The 22579-nt window shown below is 45.4% G+C and overlaps 2 protein-coding genes across 4 annotated transcripts; both read right to left on the reverse strand.

Annotated features, from left to right (window-relative positions):
* Window positions 1-1486, reverse strand: LOC112226247 (immediate early response gene 2 protein). The gene has a single exon (XM_024390621.2). It carries the CDS (start codon window positions 1316-1318, stop codon window positions 749-751), a length of 570 nt encoding a protein of 189 aa, XP_024246389.1. The 5' UTR covers window positions 1319-1486; the 3' UTR covers window positions 1-748.
* Window positions 1487-3194: 1708 nt separating this feature from the next.
* On the reverse strand, window positions 3195-22128 carry LOC112225763 (nucleus accumbens-associated protein 1-like). 3 transcript variants are annotated; one of them, XR_006082441.1, is made up of 9 exons: window positions 21854-22128; window positions 16929-17081; window positions 16295-16552; window positions 12661-13282; window positions 10601-10771; window positions 9053-9158; window positions 7670-7767; window positions 5487-7487; window positions 3195-5351 (listed from the first exon to the last, which is right to left on the reverse strand). XR_006082441.1 is itself a non-coding variant. In XM_042316078.1 (8 exons), exons 2-8 carry the CDS (start codon window positions 17052-17054, stop codon window positions 7195-7197), a joined length of 1674 nt encoding a protein of 557 aa, XP_042172012.1. In that variant the 5' UTR covers window positions 17055-17081; window positions 21117-21309; the 3' UTR covers window positions 5437-7194. The 3 variants fall into 3 exon arrangements, 2 of the variants coding, with proteins under 2 accessions (XP_042172012.1, XP_042172011.1); XM_042316078.1 differs by lacking the exons at window positions 3195-5351; window positions 21854-22128 and adding an exon at window positions 21117-21309 and having other exon boundaries at window positions 5437-7487; XM_042316077.1 differs by lacking the exons at window positions 3195-5351; window positions 21854-22128 and adding an exon at window positions 20679-21309 and having other exon boundaries at window positions 5437-7487.
* Window positions 22129-22579: the final 451 nt, after the last annotated feature.

Below are 22579 nucleotides of genomic sequence, written 5' to 3' on the forward strand. Positions count from 1 at the left end.
TTGAAGTTCATTATAAAACGTTTTAATAAATAAAACTGAGGTAGTGTCATTGGAATGGTTTGTTTCACAGTTTTGGTTATCAGTGTCCATACAATTCATTTTGGTTCCTATGGAAGAAAAGTTCCACAGTTCAACCAATTAACGTACAATTCCAAATGAACTAAATATACATGTGAATGTATCATACGGTAGAACATTCAGAACATTTAATGGATCAATTTATGTAATAGGTCAAATGTTTAGATTACTAGGACCCACGGCAGTGATTAATAGCAAATGGTTGGTCTAGTATTTTCAGCATCATGGCGCACGTGTAGGCTATAAAAGTCATTGTAACCAGCACTATTCAGTCGGTTTAGGCTCGTGCTGTGTATTGTTTTCAGTCCTTTTCGACCAGGCCCAGCCCTAGAAAGTATTAGACCAATGCTCTTCCAGCTCCCTCTTTTGGCGCACAGCCAGCGGGGAAAGTCACAGCGGGAGAACATGAACTCTTTTACCGTAACGATCAGCCAGTCACCTCTTTCACAAAACAAGCTCCAATTTTCGGAGAAACCTCCACTGAGTTCCCGGGACAGCCCAGTTTCCAACATTAGAGACCACAGCAATTTATAGTGTCTGAACGCATATGTGGTCTCCTCTCTCTCTACCCGGCTCATACCCGGATAGTTTTGCCCATAACGCATTCCTCCTGCTCCGTCACAAAATTGTATTTATGAACCCAAATCAAAGTAAACTCTTCATTGTCCCTTCAAAACGCAGCAATGGCTCTTAACATGGGCACCGATGAGACCAGGGAGTCCCCACCGACACGGTAGCAGTTCACAGAGCTCCGTATGACGGTATTTCTCCCTTGCTCCATTTTCGCTTTCTTGCAGGGGAGGAAGTCGGGCTCCGCGGCCGCCTTGCCCCGTCTCTTCCTGGCGTTACGGTCAGGCCTCGACGGGCCCCGGTTCTCCTTGTCTTCTCTACCTGCGGTTACACTGCAGTGCAGCGGGTGTGAGTTCGTTTCGTCCTCGGAGGATACTGCAATCTCCCGGGGCTGGGGGGTCGCGGGTAGTCCAGACAGAGACGATGAAACCTCCCTCTCCAAACGATCTCCAGTTGTTTCCTCCATCGGCGACTCTTGCTGGATCGTCTCTGCTGCTGTCGTGGTTTCACAACTGGCCTGCGATGCGTGGTAGATATCCCGGGCGGACTGCATTACGAGCGTGAGCAGCAGGCTCCGGTGGAGACGGTGTCCCCCGCGCTGGGCGCGCGAGCTGTATAGCTTGCCTAGAGCGTGGACCATAATCCTCTTGGCCTCAGCGCTGACCTCCATGTTGTTACTTATTATTGATCTTAAGACGTTTAGAGACTATTTCATTTAATTGCCACAACTTTGGACTTTACCGTACCGTTAGGGCCTAGATTCTTCAAACTTCACACACCCAGACATGAACGTGCCTGTACAAGCCGCTTTATTATAACTTCGCTGACGTCAGTGGCTCGCTGTCATCTGAGAGGTGTAAATTCTTCCATGAGCTCCTCCTATGCCAAAAGCCCCACAAGAGCTGCGGATAACATGTAGTAGCCTCCTACACTATATTTAGACTACTATTTATGACTAGACACATGTGTAGGTTGTGTTTAGGCTGTGTTTATTTGTACCACATTTGTTTGCATAATTGTGTAATTTGAACAACCGAATATGAATGCAAATCTGATTACTGTCAACAGGTCATACACTGTATACTAGGCTAATGAAAAAAACAGAAACTGAGAAACCCATGAAATTCATAAAATATCGGTGCCATTGAGTTGTTGCATTGTCTTACTATTACTAGGCTAATTGTGTGTGTGTGGCATCTATTATTAAGTGGAAGGGAATTGCATTTTCTTGTGTAAGTGGACTGCTGCTTTCTTGAACATGTCTCTCTTGCAAAATAGATTAGCCTCTAGGTTAATTAAAGGTTAAATAAAAAATGTGCATTTGATACTGTTCCAATTTTTTTAAATTAATCATTTGAACAAAAATGATATGCCTAAAAGGCTAACAGCCTGGTATCAGGCCAAGACCACCAATCAAAGACATTATATAATGATTTTTTTCTGGAAAAAGCTGTGTTGATAAATTACACTTGAACCTTCATGTTTTTCTTGCTTCACATTACTATAACATTACTCCCATGGGGGCTGTTTTTCAGAAGGGTTATCAACAGATGCCCATATAAAGTACATCCGACGCGTAACCGAGGCGAGCGCGCTGCGGTGAAAAATCCATGACGCGCCTAGGAGACCCTCGCTTCCATTGGCCATATAAAGTGCGAACCATTAGGGATTGCGTCAGAACACATCTCCTTATTTGGTGTTGTCACGACTGTGCGCTCTGCTTCCCTGAGCCCAAATATGGGCATCGGGAGCGCGCTTAATCCAGTGGTGGCGCGTTTTGGGGTCAACTCAGCTCATTTATTTTGGGATGCACATCTGGCAGCAAGGATGCCGCTGGAAATCTGACATTGATGAAAGGAGCAAGCAAGCCATGCACGTGCTCAGTGCTAATCAAACTATCAGCCAACTGTCTCTGGATTGGCAAAGAAAACGTTCTCACTCAGCAAGCTTTCATTCATTTCACAACTTGTCCTCAACTGGCCTTACTGGTTAAATCAAGGTGAAATATATATATTTTTTTGCATGACTTTTACATGGTTTCTTCAAGACCTAATACTTTATATTACATGAAAGGTAAACCAAACACTGAAAAATAATGGTGCAGTTTCATATAGGTTCATCCATGACAATGTCTTATTCTATTAATACAGAAAGACCGGTTCAGATTGTGTTATTGTAATTTAGAGACTTTCTTTTGTATTCCAACAATCCAAAATCACACCTCTAGTATTTCCTGTCCTATCCTCCATCTGGACTCTTTGGTTCAATATGTCCCTGTCCAATAAGTTGTATGCATCATTTAAGTCAAAGTCCAAATGGAACCAAGAAGCATTCATTTGATGAGCTGTGATTTGATTCACTTACTATGCACTCCCTTGCCCACATTCCATTTGGTGCTCTCACTTTAAAATGGCCCATCTTCATTATTGCCAAAATCACCACAACAGAGTGAACAGACCTTTGATCATGTCTAATTACAGCAGGTAACAAACCTATAATTTACAGTGGTACAAATATTTGGAGAAAAAAAGGAGCAAGGTCACAAATCATTTGTTACAAACCTTTTATTAAGATAGTTTTTTTTAATCCATGTTGACATTTATCTTAATGATTTTTCTTTACAATAGTTAATGTGCAATTACCTTGAATAATATTGGGTCACAGTTAAGGGGTTTCACAAAGTTATTGGCACTTGGAAAACAATGAGAACAGAATGAGCACTGGCACTACAGGGTCACAGAGGGCAAGGAGCAGGGGCAGAAACATTGGGGACACTACTGCACTGGTTTCAATAAGCCGTTTGTGGGTATATACCTCATGCTGAGAGTGCACGACTAACAATCCAACTTCTTTAGTGCCTCTATGTATAATATACAGTATATATCTATACATATATTCATATTTATATATGTATATGTGAAAAAAGGTCCTTCTCCAAGCCTATATACACCATACTGGACACTGCCTTTGTCCATCCTCTTGAGATGTGTGTGTTGGGGGAGGAGGGACATCTACCTGTAGGGATGGAGGATGAATCAGCTTGAACTGTTCTGTCTCACACAAACAAACATTCCTTTCTGTTCCTATAGTCTTGTGCTTCAGAGCTGAGAGAAGTAACCCCCTCCAAAACACACAAAACTGAACTTTGATCACTTAGTAACCAACTCAGTCAATGACTATGGTCTGTGGGGGAAATACTGTCATCTGGTGGTGGCTCCAGTACCACATGTGAACAGCAGGTGGTGAACAAGACTGGATCTGACAGTGTCCATAATATCATGGGATCTGTTCAGCAGGGTGAAATCAGACCCTGGTGTATAGGTTCAATAACAGGTGCAAAGTTTGTAATTCAGACCTCTATAGCGCCACACACCCACTACTACCCACCCACCTCCCCAAAAATCATTCCCCCAAGAGACAGTACAGTGCCCTAGTCCCCCTGGAAGAACCTCTCATAGAACCCTCATCACAAACAATGAAAAAAATATATACAGTTCTCTGTCTAGCTATTGGTGCTCTGTCTAGCTATCGGTGCTCTGTCTAGCTATCGGTGCTCTGTCTAGCTATCGTACAGTTATCTTTCTTTCCTTTTCAATTTTTTCTTCAGCAAGAAGTAGGTAAATCATTCACCACCTTCAATTAGTAGCATTTCTTTAAGGTCTTTACAGTACATGTTTCTTTAAAGAAAACATAAGCAATAAAAGAAAAAACATTTTGAAAAATAATATTTTTTTCTGTACAATATTCTGATGGACAGTCTGCAGCCATGATACCTCTCTCCCTAAAGATGACCCCTCCTCCCTCCCTTCAGTCACACCAACTCAGTAGCACATTAGGCCAGTACTTTAAGACCAAAGCAACCATCATCCTCCTCTGACCTGTAGGCCAAATGCATGCTGGGAGCTCACACACACACACACATCAGTCTCCATGACGTCTCGACAACACGCGAGACCAAGTAAAAAATAAAAAATATATTAAAAAACGGTTCTCTTTCATCGCTTCCACACTTTTACACAATCACCCTACATAGGAAATCGCTAGACGAGCGTAGAAAGAAAGTCAGCTCAACGGTCCCAATATTTACAACAGGAGTCATCCCAGTGCATCCCACATCCACAGATCTGAGACGCAGGCTATGTTCCAATACTCTGTAAATGCACCCTTCCTTTAGTCCCTTCCCTGAAGTGCTTACATCAATGAAAGAGAGGAAGGATGCCGCTTAAAAGTATTTGAAGAAGGCCATCCCTTGGGTTGATTCTCCACACAACATATCAAAACCCTTTATCAAAGGTGCAGGAAACATGGGTTCATCCCATTTAAAAAGGTGCTTCACCTCCCCTTTAACATATCCACCATTGTCCATTTTGGATTTACCAAGCGTGAGAGAGAGTTAAACAACAGCAATCAGGACAGAAATGTCATGCAGAGTGGACCTGCTTCTCTGCCGTATGGAGAAAAGTGAATTGTGTCCGCTCTATACATCACTTTTCTATCTGAAGGTGTCTCACATCTTTTGGATTGCAAAGGTGTATGGAAGATGGTGTAGGTCATCGTTCACAAAGACAAGTGTCCCAGCAGAGGGAGTCTTAAACCAATCCAAAACACTACCAGGTGGAAGACACACACTCACTCACACACACCCACCTAAAGCGCACTCACACACACTCACACACACCCACCTAAAGCACACACACACCCACCTAAAGCACACACACTCACACACACCCACCTAAAGCACACACTCACACACACCCACCTAAAGCGCACTCACACACACTCACACACACCCACCTAAAGCACACACACACCCACCTAAAGCACACACACTCACCCACCTAAAGCACACACACTCACACACACCCACCTAAAGCACACACTCACACACATTAATCGCACAGGAACAAATATACTTTTCAGTCACATTCAAGGAATGAACACAAATGCTCTCGCACATATAGGAGACTGTTTAAAACACACCAACATACTCCACCGGAATGCCAATCCCCCTGACCTCACCCCATCTCTCTTTGGAACACGTGTGTGTGTGTGTTACAACTGTCTCAAGCTGAACGACCTGCCACCTTTTAAACCCCATTCTACTCCCTCCTTCCCAACATCAACATAAGCAGGACCCACCCCTGCATATCCATGTTGATTAAAAAAGGCACATTCCATTATTCCAAATGTTTTCCGGTCATTGAATCACCACCTCATGATGTGTAATGATGTCAGTAGTCTGCTTCGGAGCAAGTCACTAACCAACAGAGGGGTTAGCTAGCTAGCACGATAGTTGCAGCAGTCCACCAGTTGATTCAAGCTGTGCATGTTTACATTTAGCCGTGATTTCCGAGTAAGCCGTTTAGCTAGCATAGTAACGTCGCTAGCTCGCTAGCAAGCATAACAGAGTCAGTCATCGTTGTGAACAGCCACATAGGTAGGCTTCCTTGACAATTTCCATAGAGAAAAAGGACAAGAATAAGATAATAAGCTATATTGGATTGCCGCAGGTAGAAAGTGCCCAGTTCTGTCTTAAAAACAGATTTTTCAGTTCAATAGTTTGTCAAAACAAAAAACTCAAAAGGCCCTACGTTAAGACTTTTCTGACCACTTGATCAATACCATATTTTTATGCAAAAATAGCACTTTTACTTATTTGCTTTTAAATCTTATTTTTCGGAGCAGGACTTTCTTTGCAAAAACAGCTGTTCAAAATACAATAAAACAACAGATTTAAAACCAATCCCTCTCTTTCTCTCTGTACACAACAACAGTTGTATAAATACATAATCAAAAAAATATGACCGTCTTTTTCTGTTCCCCTTGGATTTCTTTACAATTACAGGTTGTACACCTGTAGTCCTCATCTCTGGATCCATGTTACAAACAGAGAAACGAGCTGTGATCAGAAAAGCTACAAGAAGAGAGACAGTACATTAAAACTGAGGGCATAATCATTTTGTTCTGGTCACAGAAGGGTGTGGGGTTGGTGGGTTAGGGGTCTTTCTATTGCTCCCCCTCTCCCCTTTTCTCTTTCTCTCATTCTAGAGAGAAACTACAGTCTCTCTCATATCCATAGAGTAGTTATCTTTCTGTCGGTTTCTTTTTCCTCAAGAGGTTGGGATACAATCGTTCAGACTCACATTGTGCAATGCTGCTGACATCTACATTCAAAACCAGGGGAATGTGTTTTGATATGGTGAGGCAGGAATTTGGTTAATCCCCAAAAAATACTGCATCCCCACAAACCCATCACCCTTTCTCTACCCCCATACTAATATACAGCAGAAACCATATTGGAAGTTACGATTGCTTGGACTCTCGCTTTCAAAATTAAAGCATAACTTCCTGATTAACATCCAGGTAACAACCCCTGTTTCCCCTAGCAACGTTTCAGAGTCACATGTCGGAGGTGGAGGATCAAAAGGCCAAAGGGTCAGGGGGATGGGCCACACCACCAGAGGAGAAGAAAGGAGTACAGGGAAATATAGGTATTCATCATCATCATCATCGTCTTCTAAACACTTCTGTACTCCACCTCCCCATCTAAAACAAAGTGCCTCCGTCGCTGCCCACCCCCTGCAGCGACTCGCCGGACGAGCCACCCGTCTCGGCGCCCTCCAGGGAGTTGGGTTCAAAGGTTGGCTCCGCCCCTAGGGCGTCGGCCTCCATCTTGGCGTCGGGGAGGAAGGCGGAGTATGCGTCGCCCTCGGCCATGAGCAGCTTCAGCTTGGGGATCCAGCTCTTGCGGACGACGCGGCGGGCGTTGGTGCACATGTCCGCCGCGATGGCGTTCATCTCGCTCTCCTTGAAGCTCGTGGCGAAGTTCTGGCTGTAGACTGATGGAGGGAGGAGAGAGATAGAGGGGAGGAAGGAATGAGGGAGGGAAGCAGGGGAATAGAGAGAGAATAAGAGAGAAAAGAGGAAAAGACCAGAGAATTAGGATTGATGAGCCCAATCATAAATCAGCTGTCCCTTTGTACTAACAAAAAGGCTCTTGGTGTTTAAGTGAAACACTCACATTTGACTGCGTGCAACACTCTGTTGTCCAGGGGCTTGCGGCTGGGGTCGTTAGTGGAGGAGCGGATTCCTGTTCCACAGCTGTTAGCCAGAGTATTCCTGACAGGGAGAGAGTATAATGATACCTTTATAAACATACAGACATCCATCAACTGTTAACACACACACACGTACGTCAGACGTATAAACACACACACGTACGTCAGACGTATAAACACACACACACGTACGTCAGACGTATAAACACACACACACGTACGTCAGACGTATAAACACACACACACGTACGTCAGACGTATAAACACACACACACACGTACGTCAGACGTATAAACACACACGTACGTCAGACGTATAAACACACACGTACGTCAGACGTATAAACACACACGTACGTCAGACGTATACACACACACACACACACGTACGTCAGACGTATACACACACACACACGTACGTCAGACGTATAAACACACACGTACGTCAGACGTATAAACACACACGTACGTCAGACGTATAAACACACACGTACGTCAGACGTATACACACACACACACACACGTACGTCAGACGTATACACACACACACACGTACGTCAGACGTATAAACACACACACACGTACGTCAGACGTATAAACACACACACACACACGTACGTCAGACGTATAAACACACACACACACGTACGTCAGACGTATAAACACACACACACACGTACGTCAGACGTATAAACACACACACACACGTACGTCAGACGTATAAACACACACACACACGTACGTCAGACGTATAAACACACACACACACGTACGTCAGACGTATACACACACACACGTACGTCAGACGTATAAACACACACACGTACGTCAGACGTATAAACACACATACGTACGTCAGACGTATAAACACACACACACGTACGTCAGACGTATAAACACACACACACGTACGTCAGACGTATAAACACACACACGTACGTCAGACGTATAAACACACACACGTACGTCAGACGTATAAACACACACACACACGTACGTCAGACGTATAAACACACACACACGTACGTCAGACGTATAAACACACACACGTACGTCAGACGTATAAACACACACACGTACGTCAGACGTATAAACACACACACGTACGTCAGACGTATAAACACACACACGTACGTCAGACGTATAAACACACACACGTACGTCAGACGTATAAACACACACACGTACGTCAGACGTATAAACACACACACGTACGTCAGACGTATAAACACACACACACGTACGTCAGACGTATAAACACACACGTACGTCAGACGTATAAACACACACGTACGTCAGACGTATAAACACACACACGTCAGATGTGTGAGAGAGAGAGACACTAACCTGTCGAAGAAGGCAGCCAGCAGCCTCCTGAGCAACACCTTGTGCCTGGTCCCTGCACTCACATGACAGTTCATCAGCTGGGCTCGAGATATGAACACACACGTACCTGCAGAGACACACACACACTAGTGAGAATCAACAACAAAAACAAACACACAGAACAGTGTCACCATGGACTACTCCAGACACTACCCCTATTGAAATTCTACACACACAAACCTGGATATACCCCCCCATACACATCATCTTTAAAACACACACAGACACATCCTGTTTACACACACAAACCTGGATATACCCCTCATACACCACACACACCATCTGTAAAACACACACAGACACATCCTGTTTACACACACAATATCAAAGAAGGACACACACACTGAAACATAGACTCAAACACCCATCCTGGGTCTGACTCGTCATAATAAACAAACAATGCCGCAGGCCAAACAATTGGGAATACTTGACTGTAGTCCACATGTAGACTGACAGTGGACTCTAGGACAAGGTGGCAGTGGAACGTAACATAGGCTCCCAGAGAGGCCTCGACGTGGCTAATATTAACCACACTGACACATGCCTCATCTCTTACATACAGTCATCTCACAGTAAGGACCACTCTCAGTGTACTGCAGAACCAGGCCACGTCCCATTTCACTAGTCATGTAAGGACAACTACTAGAGTAGACTATACAGTGTGTGTATAGTATACACTAAGAGTACCAAACATTATGAACACATTCCGAATATGGAGTTGCAACCCCCCTTTTTCCCTCAGAACAGCTTCAATTCATCGGGCATGGACTCTACAAGGGGTCAAAAGTGTTCCACAGGGATGCTGGCCCATGTTGACTCCAATGCTTCTCATAGTTGAGTCACGTTGGGGGGTGGACTATTCTCGATAGACACAGGAAACTGTTGAGCATGAAAAACCAAGCAGCGTTGCAGTTCTTGACCCAAACTGGTGCTCCTGGCACCTACTACCATACCCCGTTCAAAGGCACTTAAATATTTTGTCTTGCTCATTCACCCTCTGAATGGCTCACACAATCTATGTCTCAAGGCTTAAAAATACTTGTTCAACCCATCTCCACCCCTTCATCTACACTGATTGAAGTGGATTTAACAAGGGACATCAATAAGGGATCATAGCTGGTCAGTCTGTCATTGAAAGAGCAGGTGTTCATAACGTTTTCTACACTCAGGGTATAAGCGGTGTACGATCTTCATTGGATCACTCTGTTGTTGCAGAGAAAATGCAAACTAGTGTATTCAAGGTTTTAAAAGGCTTCCAGTTTAACATTTCAGACTAGATTCACCCTAACGAAAAATCTATCAACCCCTACAACATGTCCATTCATTATAATCCTCATAATAATTCACATTTCCTGTTGCTGCAGGATTAGTTTCCCGCTGTTCAAATTAAGATAGCACATCTTTAACAAGGCCACATTCCACTTCGGTCCCTAGACCCTTCTCTGACCCTTCTCCTACTCCAGTTCTGAAATGACAGAATGGATCCACACACACATAACACACACTGACCTGAGACAAGCTCTAGTTTCTCTGCGGGGTCCCCCTCCTCGTATAGTTTGGGGTGGCAGCGGTTGCCTATCTGTGTGATGAGCTCAGCGGGGAGAGACGACAGGTCCTGGCGACCCCGCATACGACCCCGGGTCTCTGAGTGGTCCGGTAGGGCCTCCACACGCTCACCAGCTACCAGAGGGAGAAAGACGCGTGTTAGATCTGTCTGGTTTGACCTTTATATACACACACAGGTACCTGCGGTGCCCACGCTGAGCATGCTGTACATGTTACAGATTTGTCTGGTCTGACCTTTATACACACACACACACACAGGTACCTGTAGCGCCCACGTTGAGCATGCTGTACATGTTACAGATCTGTCTGGTCTGACCTTTATACACACACACACGTCGGTACCTGCTGCGCCCACGTTGAGCATGCTGTACATGGTGTACATGTTACAGATCTGTCTGGTCTGACCTTTATACACACACACACGTCGGTACCTGTAGCGCCCACGTTGAGCATGCTGTACATGTTACAGATCTGTCTGGTCTGACCTTTATACACACACACACGTCGGTACCTGCTGCGCCCACGTTGAGCATGCTGTACATGGTGTACATGTTACAGATCTGTCTGGTCTGACCTTTATACACACACACACGTCGGTACCTGTAGCGCCCACGCTGAGCATGCTGTACATGGTGTACATGTTACAGATCTGTCTGGTCTGACCTTTATACACACACACACGTCGGTACCTGTAGCGCCCACGCTGAGCATGCTGTACATGGTGTACATGTTACAGATCTGTCTGGTCTGACCTTTATACACACACACACGTCGGTACCTGTAGCGCCCACGCTGAGCATGCTGTACATGGTGTACATGTTACAGATCTGTCTGGTCTGACCTTTATATACACACACACACACCGGTACCTGTAGCGCCCACGCTGAGCATGCTGTACATGGTGTACATGTTACAGATCTGTCTGGTCTGACCTTTATACACACACACACGTCGGTACCTGTAGCGCCCACGCTGAGCATGCTGTACATGGTGTACATGTTACAGATCTGTCTGGTCTGACCTTTATATACACACACACACACCGGTACCTGTAGCGCCCACGCTGAGCATGCTGTACATGGTGTACATGGTACAGATCTGTCTGGTCTGACCTTTATATACACACACACACACCGGTACCTGTAGCGCCCACGCTGAGCATGCTGTACATGGTGTACATGTTACAGATCTGTCTGGTCTGACCTTTATACACACACACACACACACCGGTACCTGTAGCGCCCACGCTGAGCATGCTGTACATGGTGTACATGTTACAGATCTGTCTGGTCTGACCTTTATATACACACACACACCGGTACCTGCGGCGCCCATGTTGAGCATGCTGTACATGGTGTGCATTTTACAGATCTGTCTGGTCTGACCTTTATACACACACACACACACACACACACACACACCGGTACCTGCGGCGCCCACGCTGAGCATGCTGTACATGTTACAGATCTGTATGGTCTGACCTTTATATACACACACACGTCGGTACCTGCGGCGCCCACGCTGAGCATGCTGTACATGTTACAGATCTGTCTGGTCTGACCTTTATACACACACACACACACACAGGTACCTGCGGCGCCCACGCTGAGCATGCTGTACATGTTACAGATCTGTCTGGTCTGACCTTTATACACACACACACCGGTACCTGCGGCGCCCACGCTGAGCATGCTGTACATGTTACAGATCTGTATGGTCTGACCTTTATATACACACACACGTCGGTACCTGCGGCGCCCACGCTGAGCATGCTGTACATGTTACAGATCTGTATGGTCTGACCTTTATACACACACACACACACACACACACACACCGGTACCTGCGGCGCCCACGCTGAGCATGCTGTACATGTTACAGATCTGTATGGTCTGACCTTTATATACACACACACGTCGGTACCTGCGGCGCCCACGCTGAGCATGCTGTACATGGTACAGATCTGTCTGGTCTGACCTTTATACACACACACACGTCGGTACCTGCGGCGCCCACGTTGAGCATGCTGTACATGGTGTACATGTTACAGATCTGCCTGTACTGTTCCTCCGTCTGCTCCTCCGTCACCTCCTCCTCTTCCTCCTCGTCATGGTAACTGATAGGCGAGTCACTGGTGTAGGCGCTCATCGTGCCCGGGCTGGCGCCCTCCGATGCCACGTTGCCCATGGAGACCACACTCCCGTTGGAACCGCTGCCGTGACCCCCGACCCCTGATCCTATCCCCGCCCCGCTGGCCCCCATCCCCATGGCAAGTGCCAGTGCCCCCGAGCTCTGGATGGCACTCCCTCGCACGGACTCCTGGGAAAAGCGGGCGGCCTTCCTGGATCCGCCTCCACCTGAGCCCCCTCCACCCCCGTCTCGGCTGCTGCCGCCCTCCCACAAGCGCTTGGCCACAGGGGTGCACACCACCGAGTAGGGCGAGGCTTCTGATTGGTTGCCCTGCTGCTCTGTCTTCACCCGCGACACGAGGGGAAGGGGGGTAAGGCAGGAGGCGGGGCGACTGCCAGTCCCCATGGCAACGGTTTGAGTGACGGGGCTCTGGGGTTCGGAGGGCGGAGCCTCCTCAGCTTGCAGGCCCTGGGAGTCACAGCTGGGCGAGGAAACCTGGAGGAGGAATATGGAGAGAATAAATGTATCAATAGTTTATTATGGAAATATAAATATACTGTATATGCAAATACTTGCAATGATTGTGATAAGTGGTTGTTTACGCATCTCAGTTGAGTTTACTGTCGCTCTGGAAACGCCTGGTAGAGTTCTGCTAAACACGTTCAAAATGTATCAGGGTTTCTGAACATGTGGCGCCGGACACTTGATCAGCAACATTTTCATTTACCGGACACATTTGCATTTGGTGCATAGCGTGATTAGGGCGTCCACCTATGGTGCTCAGAACGACAGCAATCACACTTAGAATACGGTTATTCATATTCACAGAACATGCAAGTCGAGGATGCAACGATGTGCGGTCCTTCTGATGTGTACTTCAAACACATTTACTTTTCCTCAGCCAACAAGATGAGTAACCAACAGCAAAATCACTAGCCTATGTCAATCTACTTTAGTAGAAATGTTTAGGCTACCTATTCTATTGGTCAGCTTGTTGAGAATAAATAGCCTATTTCAAACAGACTCTGGGCCAGTTGTGGGCCGATAGAGCCCAAATTCATCAGTAGGCCTAAGCTACATAAAACGCAAGGAGTCTGAGGCAACAGATCAGAACGTTTAGCTTAAAATGTCGATAAACTATTATTTTGTCACATTATAAGCGCAGCACTGTGCACAAGGCAGTAGGCTATGCACGAATGTTCGTTCCATAACGCAATTAACAGGAAAACACCATTATCAAAAGGGCACTACACATGCGAGCGGTTTCATATAACAGATGAAAATATCCGTTATAAATTTAGAACGAGAGGAGATCTAATAGGCTACTTTGAAGCAACATAAGTCATGCAGGATTCAAACAACTAAGTATATGTTTTCAAAACGCATACTGCCTCCAGCTCATTGCAAAGTGGTGTGTGACGCGCTGATGAAGCCTGCCTTCTGTTGCCCTTTGATGCAGCGTTCAAACCAACTGGGAACTGGGGAAAAAACAAGCTCTGACTGGGGAAAAAACAAGCCCTGACTGGGGAAAAAACAAGCCCTGACTGGGGGAAAAACAAGCTCTGACTGGGGGAAAAACAAGCTCTGACTGGGGAAAAAACAAGCTCTGACTGGGGAAAAAACAAGCTCTGACTGGGGAAAAAACAAGCTCTGACTGGGGGAAAAAACAAGCTCTGACTGGGGGAAAAAACAAGCTCTGACTGGGGAAAAAACAAGCTCTGACTGGGAAAAAACAAGCTCTGACTGGGGAAAAACAAGCTCTGACTGGGGAAAAAACAAGCTCTGACTGGGGAAAAAACAAGCTCTGACTGGGGAAAAAACAAGCTCTGACTGGGGAAAAAACAAGCTCTGACTGGGGAAAAAACAAGCTCTGACTGGGGAAAAAACAAGCTCTGACTGGGGAAAAAACAAGCTCTGACTGGGGAAAAAACAAGCTCTGACTGGGGAAAAAACAAGCTCTGACTGGGGAAAAAACAAGCTCTGACTGGGAAAAAACAAGCTCTGACTGGGGAAAAAACAAGCTCTGACTGGGGAAAAAACAAGCTCTGACTGGGGAAAAAACAAGCTCTGACTGGGGAAAAAACAAGCTCTGACTGGGGAAAAAACAAGCTCTGACTGGGGAAAAAACAAGCTCTGACTGGGGAAAAAACAAGCTCTGACTGGGGAAAAAACAAGCTCTGACTGGGGAAAAAACAAGCTCTGACTGGGGAAAAAACAAGCTCTGACTGGGGAAAAAACAAGCTCTGACTGGGAAAAAAACAAGCTCTGACTGGGAAAAAAACAAGCTCTGACTGGGAAAAAAACAAGCTCTGACTGGGGAAAAAACAAGCTCTGACTGGGGAAAAACAAGCTCTGACTGGGGAAAAAACAAGCTCTGACTGGGGAAAAAAACAAGCTCTGACTGGGAAAAAAACAAGCTCTGACTGGGGAAAAAACAAGCTCTGACTGGGGAAAAAACAAGCTCTGACTGGGGAAAAAACAAGCTCTGACTGGGGAAAAAACAAGCTCTGACTGGGAAAAAACAAGCTCTGACTGGGGAAAAAACAAGCTCTGACTGGGAAAAAACAAGCTCTGACTGGGGAAAAAACAAGCTCTGACTGGGGAAAAAACAAGCTCTGACTGGGAAAAAACAAGCTCTGACTGGGGAAAAAACAAGCTCTGACTGGGGAAAAAACAAGCTCTGACTGGGGAAAAAACAAGCTCTGACTGGGGAAAAAACAAGCTCTGACTGGGGAAAAAACAAGCTCTGACTGGGGAAAAAACAAGCTCTGACTGGGGAAAATGTTTTGAACAGTCATCCAACTCGGAATTCCAACTCAGGAAATCAGGCCTCTTTCCAGAGCTCCGACGTAATAATTTGACCTCGTATTTTAAGATACTGTACATACAAATATATTGTACACATGTACCAATTTACTTCCACTAAATTATGCAGATTACCCAATAGACCGATAAGCATGACCCGTCAAATGTATTTCCATCAATAAATAGCCTGAAAAGCATTATTTCGCAATTGGATTCTCTCTTCTCCCTAGCAGTTGGCCGACGCAAATCTTATTTATCTGCATTATTTTTTTTATATACGGACAAAAGCAATCTATTATAGGCTAACAGAAACCCTGGTATGTATGTGTGTATTATTCTAAGACCTCTGAATAAAGAGCACAGCATAACGGCACAACCTGTGGTCACTGTGTGTGATTGTGATGCAGGACAAGGCTCCCCTTTGAAGGAGGCCTCCTACCCTTAGGAAAACTCCACCCAAAAACATAATTTTTACTGTTTTGCAGCCGGTATCACATGATGCAAAATGCATCATAAAGTCTGTATTTCTGTATTTTGAAAGTTATACATCTTGAAAAGTTGATTGCTGACATGCAAAACATTTCTGGACTATATCAACAATGGACAAATGAAACAAATATCAAAATATCATTTTTTGGTGGAGTTTTCCTTTAAACATGCTTGGGTTGTTAAAAAGGCTATATAAAACCCATGTATTATTACCTTGAGGAAGAACTCGGTGCCCTTCTCCATGATCTGCTGGATCTGCAGGAAGCCTGCGGTGTACATGAGGAGGAACTGGTCTCCCACTGTCATGCTGAGGCGGCCTGTGTAGCAGAAGGCCAGGATCTGCTGGAAGCTCTGGGGCTGGACGGCCGGGGGGAGCTCCACCACTGTGGGGGTCTTGGAGCCGCCGCCTCCCCCAGTGCTGAACAGGTCCCGGAAGTAAGAGCTGCTGGCCGCAAGCACGGCACGGTGAGCCTGGAGGAGAAGGAGGGAGGAGTAAGAAGATTCTATAGAGTTATGAGTTATATAAGGAATGTTTCCTTTGTTTGAACGATACATTTATTTTAAAACTGTGTGGATGATCTTTTGGGAGGTGCAAAATGTCATGATTCTGATCATTCAGATTCTGATTCAGTGATTCGATTTTCTCTGTTATTTTTCTAACATCAATAAATGTTGACCAATAATGGCAAGTCATGAAGGGCAACGGGATAATAAACTCATAAAAATCAATCCATTACCGCCGAGATAGACCGATAGATAAATAATGGGTCTTGCACATCAGAACACTAAAAAACTAAAATGTACATTATAGTACACAATCTACGCAATTCACACAGTAATATCCCACCTTGAAGGCGTGTCCCTTGACGACCACGGAGACATCGCAGTAGAGCCCCTGGAGACGCTGCTCGTTCAGACACTCCAGGACGTTGTTACCAAAGTTAGGAATCGCCATCTGAAGGGTCTGGGCCATGGTGCGCTACGCACACCACCACAGGGTCTGGAGGGAGAGAGAGATATCAGCAACATATTTTAAAAGAGCCAATTAAATCAGTTACCAATCTTCTGCATGAGGCTGACCCGTTTGTCCCCAACCTAATGAAGCAACAAACAGTAATGCCCTGTACTTAACCTATATCATGGATTCCAATACCATTGGTACACTGAACAACAATATAAATGTAACATGTAAAGTGTTGGTCCCATGTTTCACGAGCTGAAATAAAAGATCACAGGAATGTTCCATACTTACAAAAGCTTATTTCTCTCAAATGTTGTGCATAATTTTTGTATCTCTTTTAGTGAGCATTTCTCCTTTGCCAAGATTATCCATTCACCTGACAGGTGTGGCATATCAAGAAGCTGATTAAACAGCATGACCATTACACAGTTGCACCTTTTGCTGGGGACAATAAAAGGCTATTTATAATGTGCAGTTTTGTCACACAACGCCACAGATATCTCAAGTTTGGAGGGAGTGGGCAATTGGCATGTTGAATACAGGAATGTCCACCAGAGCTGTTGCCAGATAATTGAATGTTCATTTCTCTACCATAAGCGGTCTCCAATGTCGTTTCAGAGAATTTAGCAGTACGTCCAACCAGCCTTACTGTAATAAAGCCATTTTGTGGGGAAAAACTGATTGGCTGGTCCTGGCTCCCCAGTGGGTGGGCCTGGCTCCCCAGTGGGTGGGCCTGGCTCCCCAGTGGCTGGGCCTGGCTCCCCAGTGGCTGGGCCTGGCCCCCCAGTGGCTGGGCCTGGCCCCCCAGTGGCTGGGCCTGGCTCCCCAGTGGCTGGGCCTGGCTCCCCAGTGGCTGGGCCTGGCTCCCCAGTGGCTGGGCCTGGCTTCCCAGTGGGTGGGCCAATACCCTCCAAGGCCCACCCATGGTTGCACCTCTGCCCAGTCAAGTGAAATCCATAGATTAGGGCCTAATTCATTTATTTCAATTGACTGATTTCCTTATATAAACAGTAACTCTCTAAAATCGTTGAAATTGTTGAGCTCATATTTTTGTTCACTATAGCAAGTAACATGGTACTAGTGGTGCATGTTACAATCAATGAGAAACCACTAAGGAGGGCCTAATTATCAAGCAATTTAACTATTATTACCATCTCATTTCTAAGGACACCAGGTAAATAGAGGGCTGTAAAATAAAGCCCAACCATAGCACCCATCATACGGAGAGGAAATCCTATCAGCTCATCACTGACCTTAACACTAACAGAGAGCACCCTCCAATGGACAAAACATGTTTAGTGATGATACCCATTTAGAAGCAACTGAAGTGAACCTAACACTTTCATTTGTCATTCAGACAAAGTAAACCATTTTACAGTGTGTTTTGAGCAGAAAGGAGACCCTTAAAATACTATTTGAAAAAGCCTACTTATCCATATGTAGCAAATGTCAATGCCCATAAACACATACACACGTCTTATTCTGAAAAGTGAAAGCATATCACTTCTATCTGCTATTTATATAGGCCTAAAACTTTCTAAAACCAATTCAGAGATGTTATTTGATTGTAAAATGTGTGTTTACATCTGTGTAAATATCCTACTCCTACAGTACTACAATGTGGGTTTGTTTGAGTTGCCCATAACCTATTCTCTCAAACATACAACAACCTAAACCTGCAGCCCTCTAATATTTCATAGGCCTTTGCTCTAAAGTCAATAGAAATGAAAGGTCTGTCATTCCTCTCGACAACATCATATAGAATGGTGTGTGTGGATGAAGAGGAGGAGACAAAGACAGTGAGCCACTCTGAACTATTAAGATACACTGAACTTTTTAAGGGTACAGGCGCCTCCTCTCCCCTCCCACTATCTCTGAAGCTCAGCACAGACATCCACCTCAGCTTACCCAATAACAACCATAAACAGCACAGACATCCACCTCAGCTAACCCCATAACAACCATAAACAGCACAGACATCCACCTCAGCTTACCCCATAACACGGGCAGAGGGCCACCCATACTGAATGTGTCACTGTCACTAGTCCATTTTCATAAAAGCATCTGATTCGCTAACTGATGCTATAGGCTATTATTGCATCCATTACACATGCATGTTCTAGCATTCATCTATGCACCTACACACAGTAACACACAGTCATCCACTTATAGACTACACACACACACACACACAGAAAAGCTGCCATTGACGGGGTGGATACTATGTGGCAGCATTAACAGACCGTTAGAATCTTCTCACCTAGTGAAACACAAGATTAACAAGAAGTCTGACTAACATATTAAAGGTGAAGTAAGCGGCCCAACATATAAGCCTTGGTTTGGGATCCAGCCAGCCACACTGGTAAAAGAAACACCGTCTTTGTCTCCATCCCTCTCGCAAAAACACAGATGCGCACTCACACACACCAACGCAAACAAACACACACACATTCACACACTAAACAATACTGCCTGTTTACAGTTTGGCAGGACACACACACAGAATAGAATAAAGCCTGGGTGTGTTTGTGGAGTTTGCACTGAGAGAGCGACCAAGGAGGGTAGGAGAGGGGCCTGAACAAGGGCTGTGCCCAGCAAAGGGGTCATGTCAGGCACAGCAGCCAGGTTAGAGGGCAGAGGAGGAGAAGTCCAGTTCACCCTCACATCTCATACCGGGCAGTGGAGTCAGTCACAGAACTAGGTCACACAGTGTCAACATAAGTGCCAGTCTTTTCACAGGAGCCTCAAGAATGTTTTGCCAGCATTTAAAATGCAGCCACAGCTTATGTGATGTTGTGATGGACCAAGGACCGACGTATTTGTGATCTTATAGAAAGTCAAAAATATTTTCCAGTTTATCCACACTCCTAGACGATAGTCTGTGAAAACACCAACTGCTAAATTAATTTAGATTACAGATTATTACAGATTATTAGAGAGGGTTGCATGGGTGGTGGCCAGCAACATACCACCCTGCATCCCACTGTTGGCTTGCTTCTGAGGCTAAGCAAGGTCCTGGTCAGTCCCTGGATGGGAGTAGGGGGCACTACTGTCTCTGGTCGAAGGAGACCCCAATGCGCCAGGGCAGTGATTGGGGACATTGCCCTGTGTAGGGTGACATTTTTCAGGTGTCCTGACTCTCTGTGGTCACTAAAGATCCCATGGCACTTATTGTAAGAGTAGGGGTGTTATGTTAACCCTGGTGTCCTGGATACATTTCCAAACTGGCATCACCAGCTTTCACACATTCACACCTCCCCCCTCTCCCCTTTAACAATATCCAGGTCATTGCTTTAAATTAGAACGTGTTCAGTCAATTTACCTGGTAAAATAAGGGTAAAAAAAATAAGGTGCTGGCGCAACTATTTTATAGGCATTTCCTGGTTTCAAAACCCTCTACTGTAAGGATATAGCTTGCCTGCTATAAATGTTGCCTACACACAATGCAACTATCAATTCAATGTTTACTTCTCTTATTGAAGGGCTACTGACCATCATTGAAATACATTATTCATCGTTTCAATGAATTCACGTAACATGCAAATTGATATAGGCATGCTCAAATTGATCACATCGAAAACTGTTCCCGAACCACATTCATTAAATACCAATTAAATTAAACAGTTCAAATCAAACCTCTTAAGTGATAGCTAGCTGTTACTAGCTACAAATTGTATCTCCAGCGACTTGGGTTTTGACCAGGATACAAGATCAAACCGCGGCGATAGCTGTCTGTGTACCGAGGTGACCGCCGTGCGGTGTGCCAGTCTGCCCGCTCGGAGTGCTCCACTGGCACGGGCCGGGGGGCGACAGAGAATGGCAGTGACTGCAGCAACACGCGATCCAGGAGCGCCACGGCGTTTGCCAGCTGTCAAAAACGTATACGGATATAATAACGAACTTTAATCAGTTTGAAAAGGTCCACATCTTTCGCTTTTAGTCCCGTCTTTCATTGCAATATACGCATCCCATCCGCAGGCCTGTGAATCGGGTGCCTGTCAGGACTAGCTAAGCTAGCTAAACTAGCAAGCTAACATAGCACTGCTAAAATATTTTGGGTTCGCCCCAGCTCACCATCCACCTCATGCACTCAGACAACCGCACAGTCTCCGCTGCTTCCGCGATTACCCACGAATTAAAAACAACAGATTGTCACAAACTGTATCGATGAGGTTGACAGTTGTCCCACGGTGTCAGCTATCGATTCCAAATCGTATTTATTTAAATATTTTTGGGATGGGGAAATGACTCTCACTGCTATACTCCATTTTACCGACATCAACAGGTCATCTCAGGACACGCAGCAGCTGAGGGCGAGCCAGACGGAACCAGTGCGGCACAGAACAGGGGTGTTTCAAGTCGGTAGACAAGACATCTATTTAACCACTTCTCACCAATGTGATAGATGGCCAAAATATTTGTATCCGAAACTTACAATTATTTTAATCGTGTAGCTCACATAAATTCTTACAATTGACGGTACATAAAAATATTTGATCGTGCACTGTAAAAAGTTTTCGATCATATTGCCGAGGAGAAAGTAGCCACAAAGGCATGTGGGGCTCGGAAGTCGCAAGCCGGTGAGGTGTTTAAAGTTTGTGATGGTGCCATCCTTTTACCAACCCATCCCCCATCGCACACCTTTCCCAAAACAATAGTTTACCCCCACGAAACATTCCGAACCCATCTGATATCTGCCCCAAACCGCGGTGCCAACTAGGGACACCGGTCTAGCCCCGGCGTCGTCGCCCACCGCCCCTGCATCCTCATACGACCCCAACAGACATCCTCATTCTCCAGCAGATACTCACCCCCTTAGCTGGGAAACTGATCCAAAACGTTTCAATGGAGGATTCGATAGCCCTCTCCCCGCAATATCTTGCTACAGGCAGCCATTCGTTGTGAGCAATGGCGAGACGCCGATCGCAGAGCTATCGAGGGCGGAACAGTGTCCCAGGGGATTGCGGAGCTCCGAGTCACCGATCGCGCCGAACAGAAAGACAAGCATGACGCGCTCATCATTCAATCGCATGATCGTCTCAAGCACAGCCTCAATTTGGGGAGACCTATCCCACGGCGTGATGTGTTTGCGCATTGGCACAGCAGCGTGCAGAAACCGCCTCTATCCCTTCTCCCTGTGCTGTGTGTGAGATAGAAATGGGAAAGTAAGCTATGTGTGTGCGTGCACGTGTGTCTGGACTACATTCATTTAGGTGAACCCAGTGCGTGCAAAGAATAAATAATCATGCCTGCAAGTAAACGGGTACGGGGAATCAAATAAAAACACATTTTGCTTAGAGAGAGATGGAGCCCTGACTTCTACCATTGCATGGCTGTGTTGGACCTGCTTTATAGCCTATGTGGGCTATTTCATGGGGAATATATTTATATTTTTTCAGGCTACCTACACTTTAAAAAGTCACTGGCTAACTCATTAATGAAAATGAGTAGTGGCTACTCAAACATCTCCAACCGTCAGTAGAACTCAAATCATAAAAGTGGTACTAAATTATATGTCAATAAGATGTCATATAATT

This window comes from Oncorhynchus tshawytscha, unplaced genomic scaffold (genome assembly GCF_018296145.1).
Source record: "Oncorhynchus tshawytscha isolate Ot180627B unplaced genomic scaffold, Otsh_v2.0 Un_contig_903_pilon_pilon, whole genome shotgun sequence".
NCBI lineage: Eukaryota > Metazoa > Chordata > Actinopteri > Salmoniformes > Salmonidae > Oncorhynchus > Oncorhynchus tshawytscha.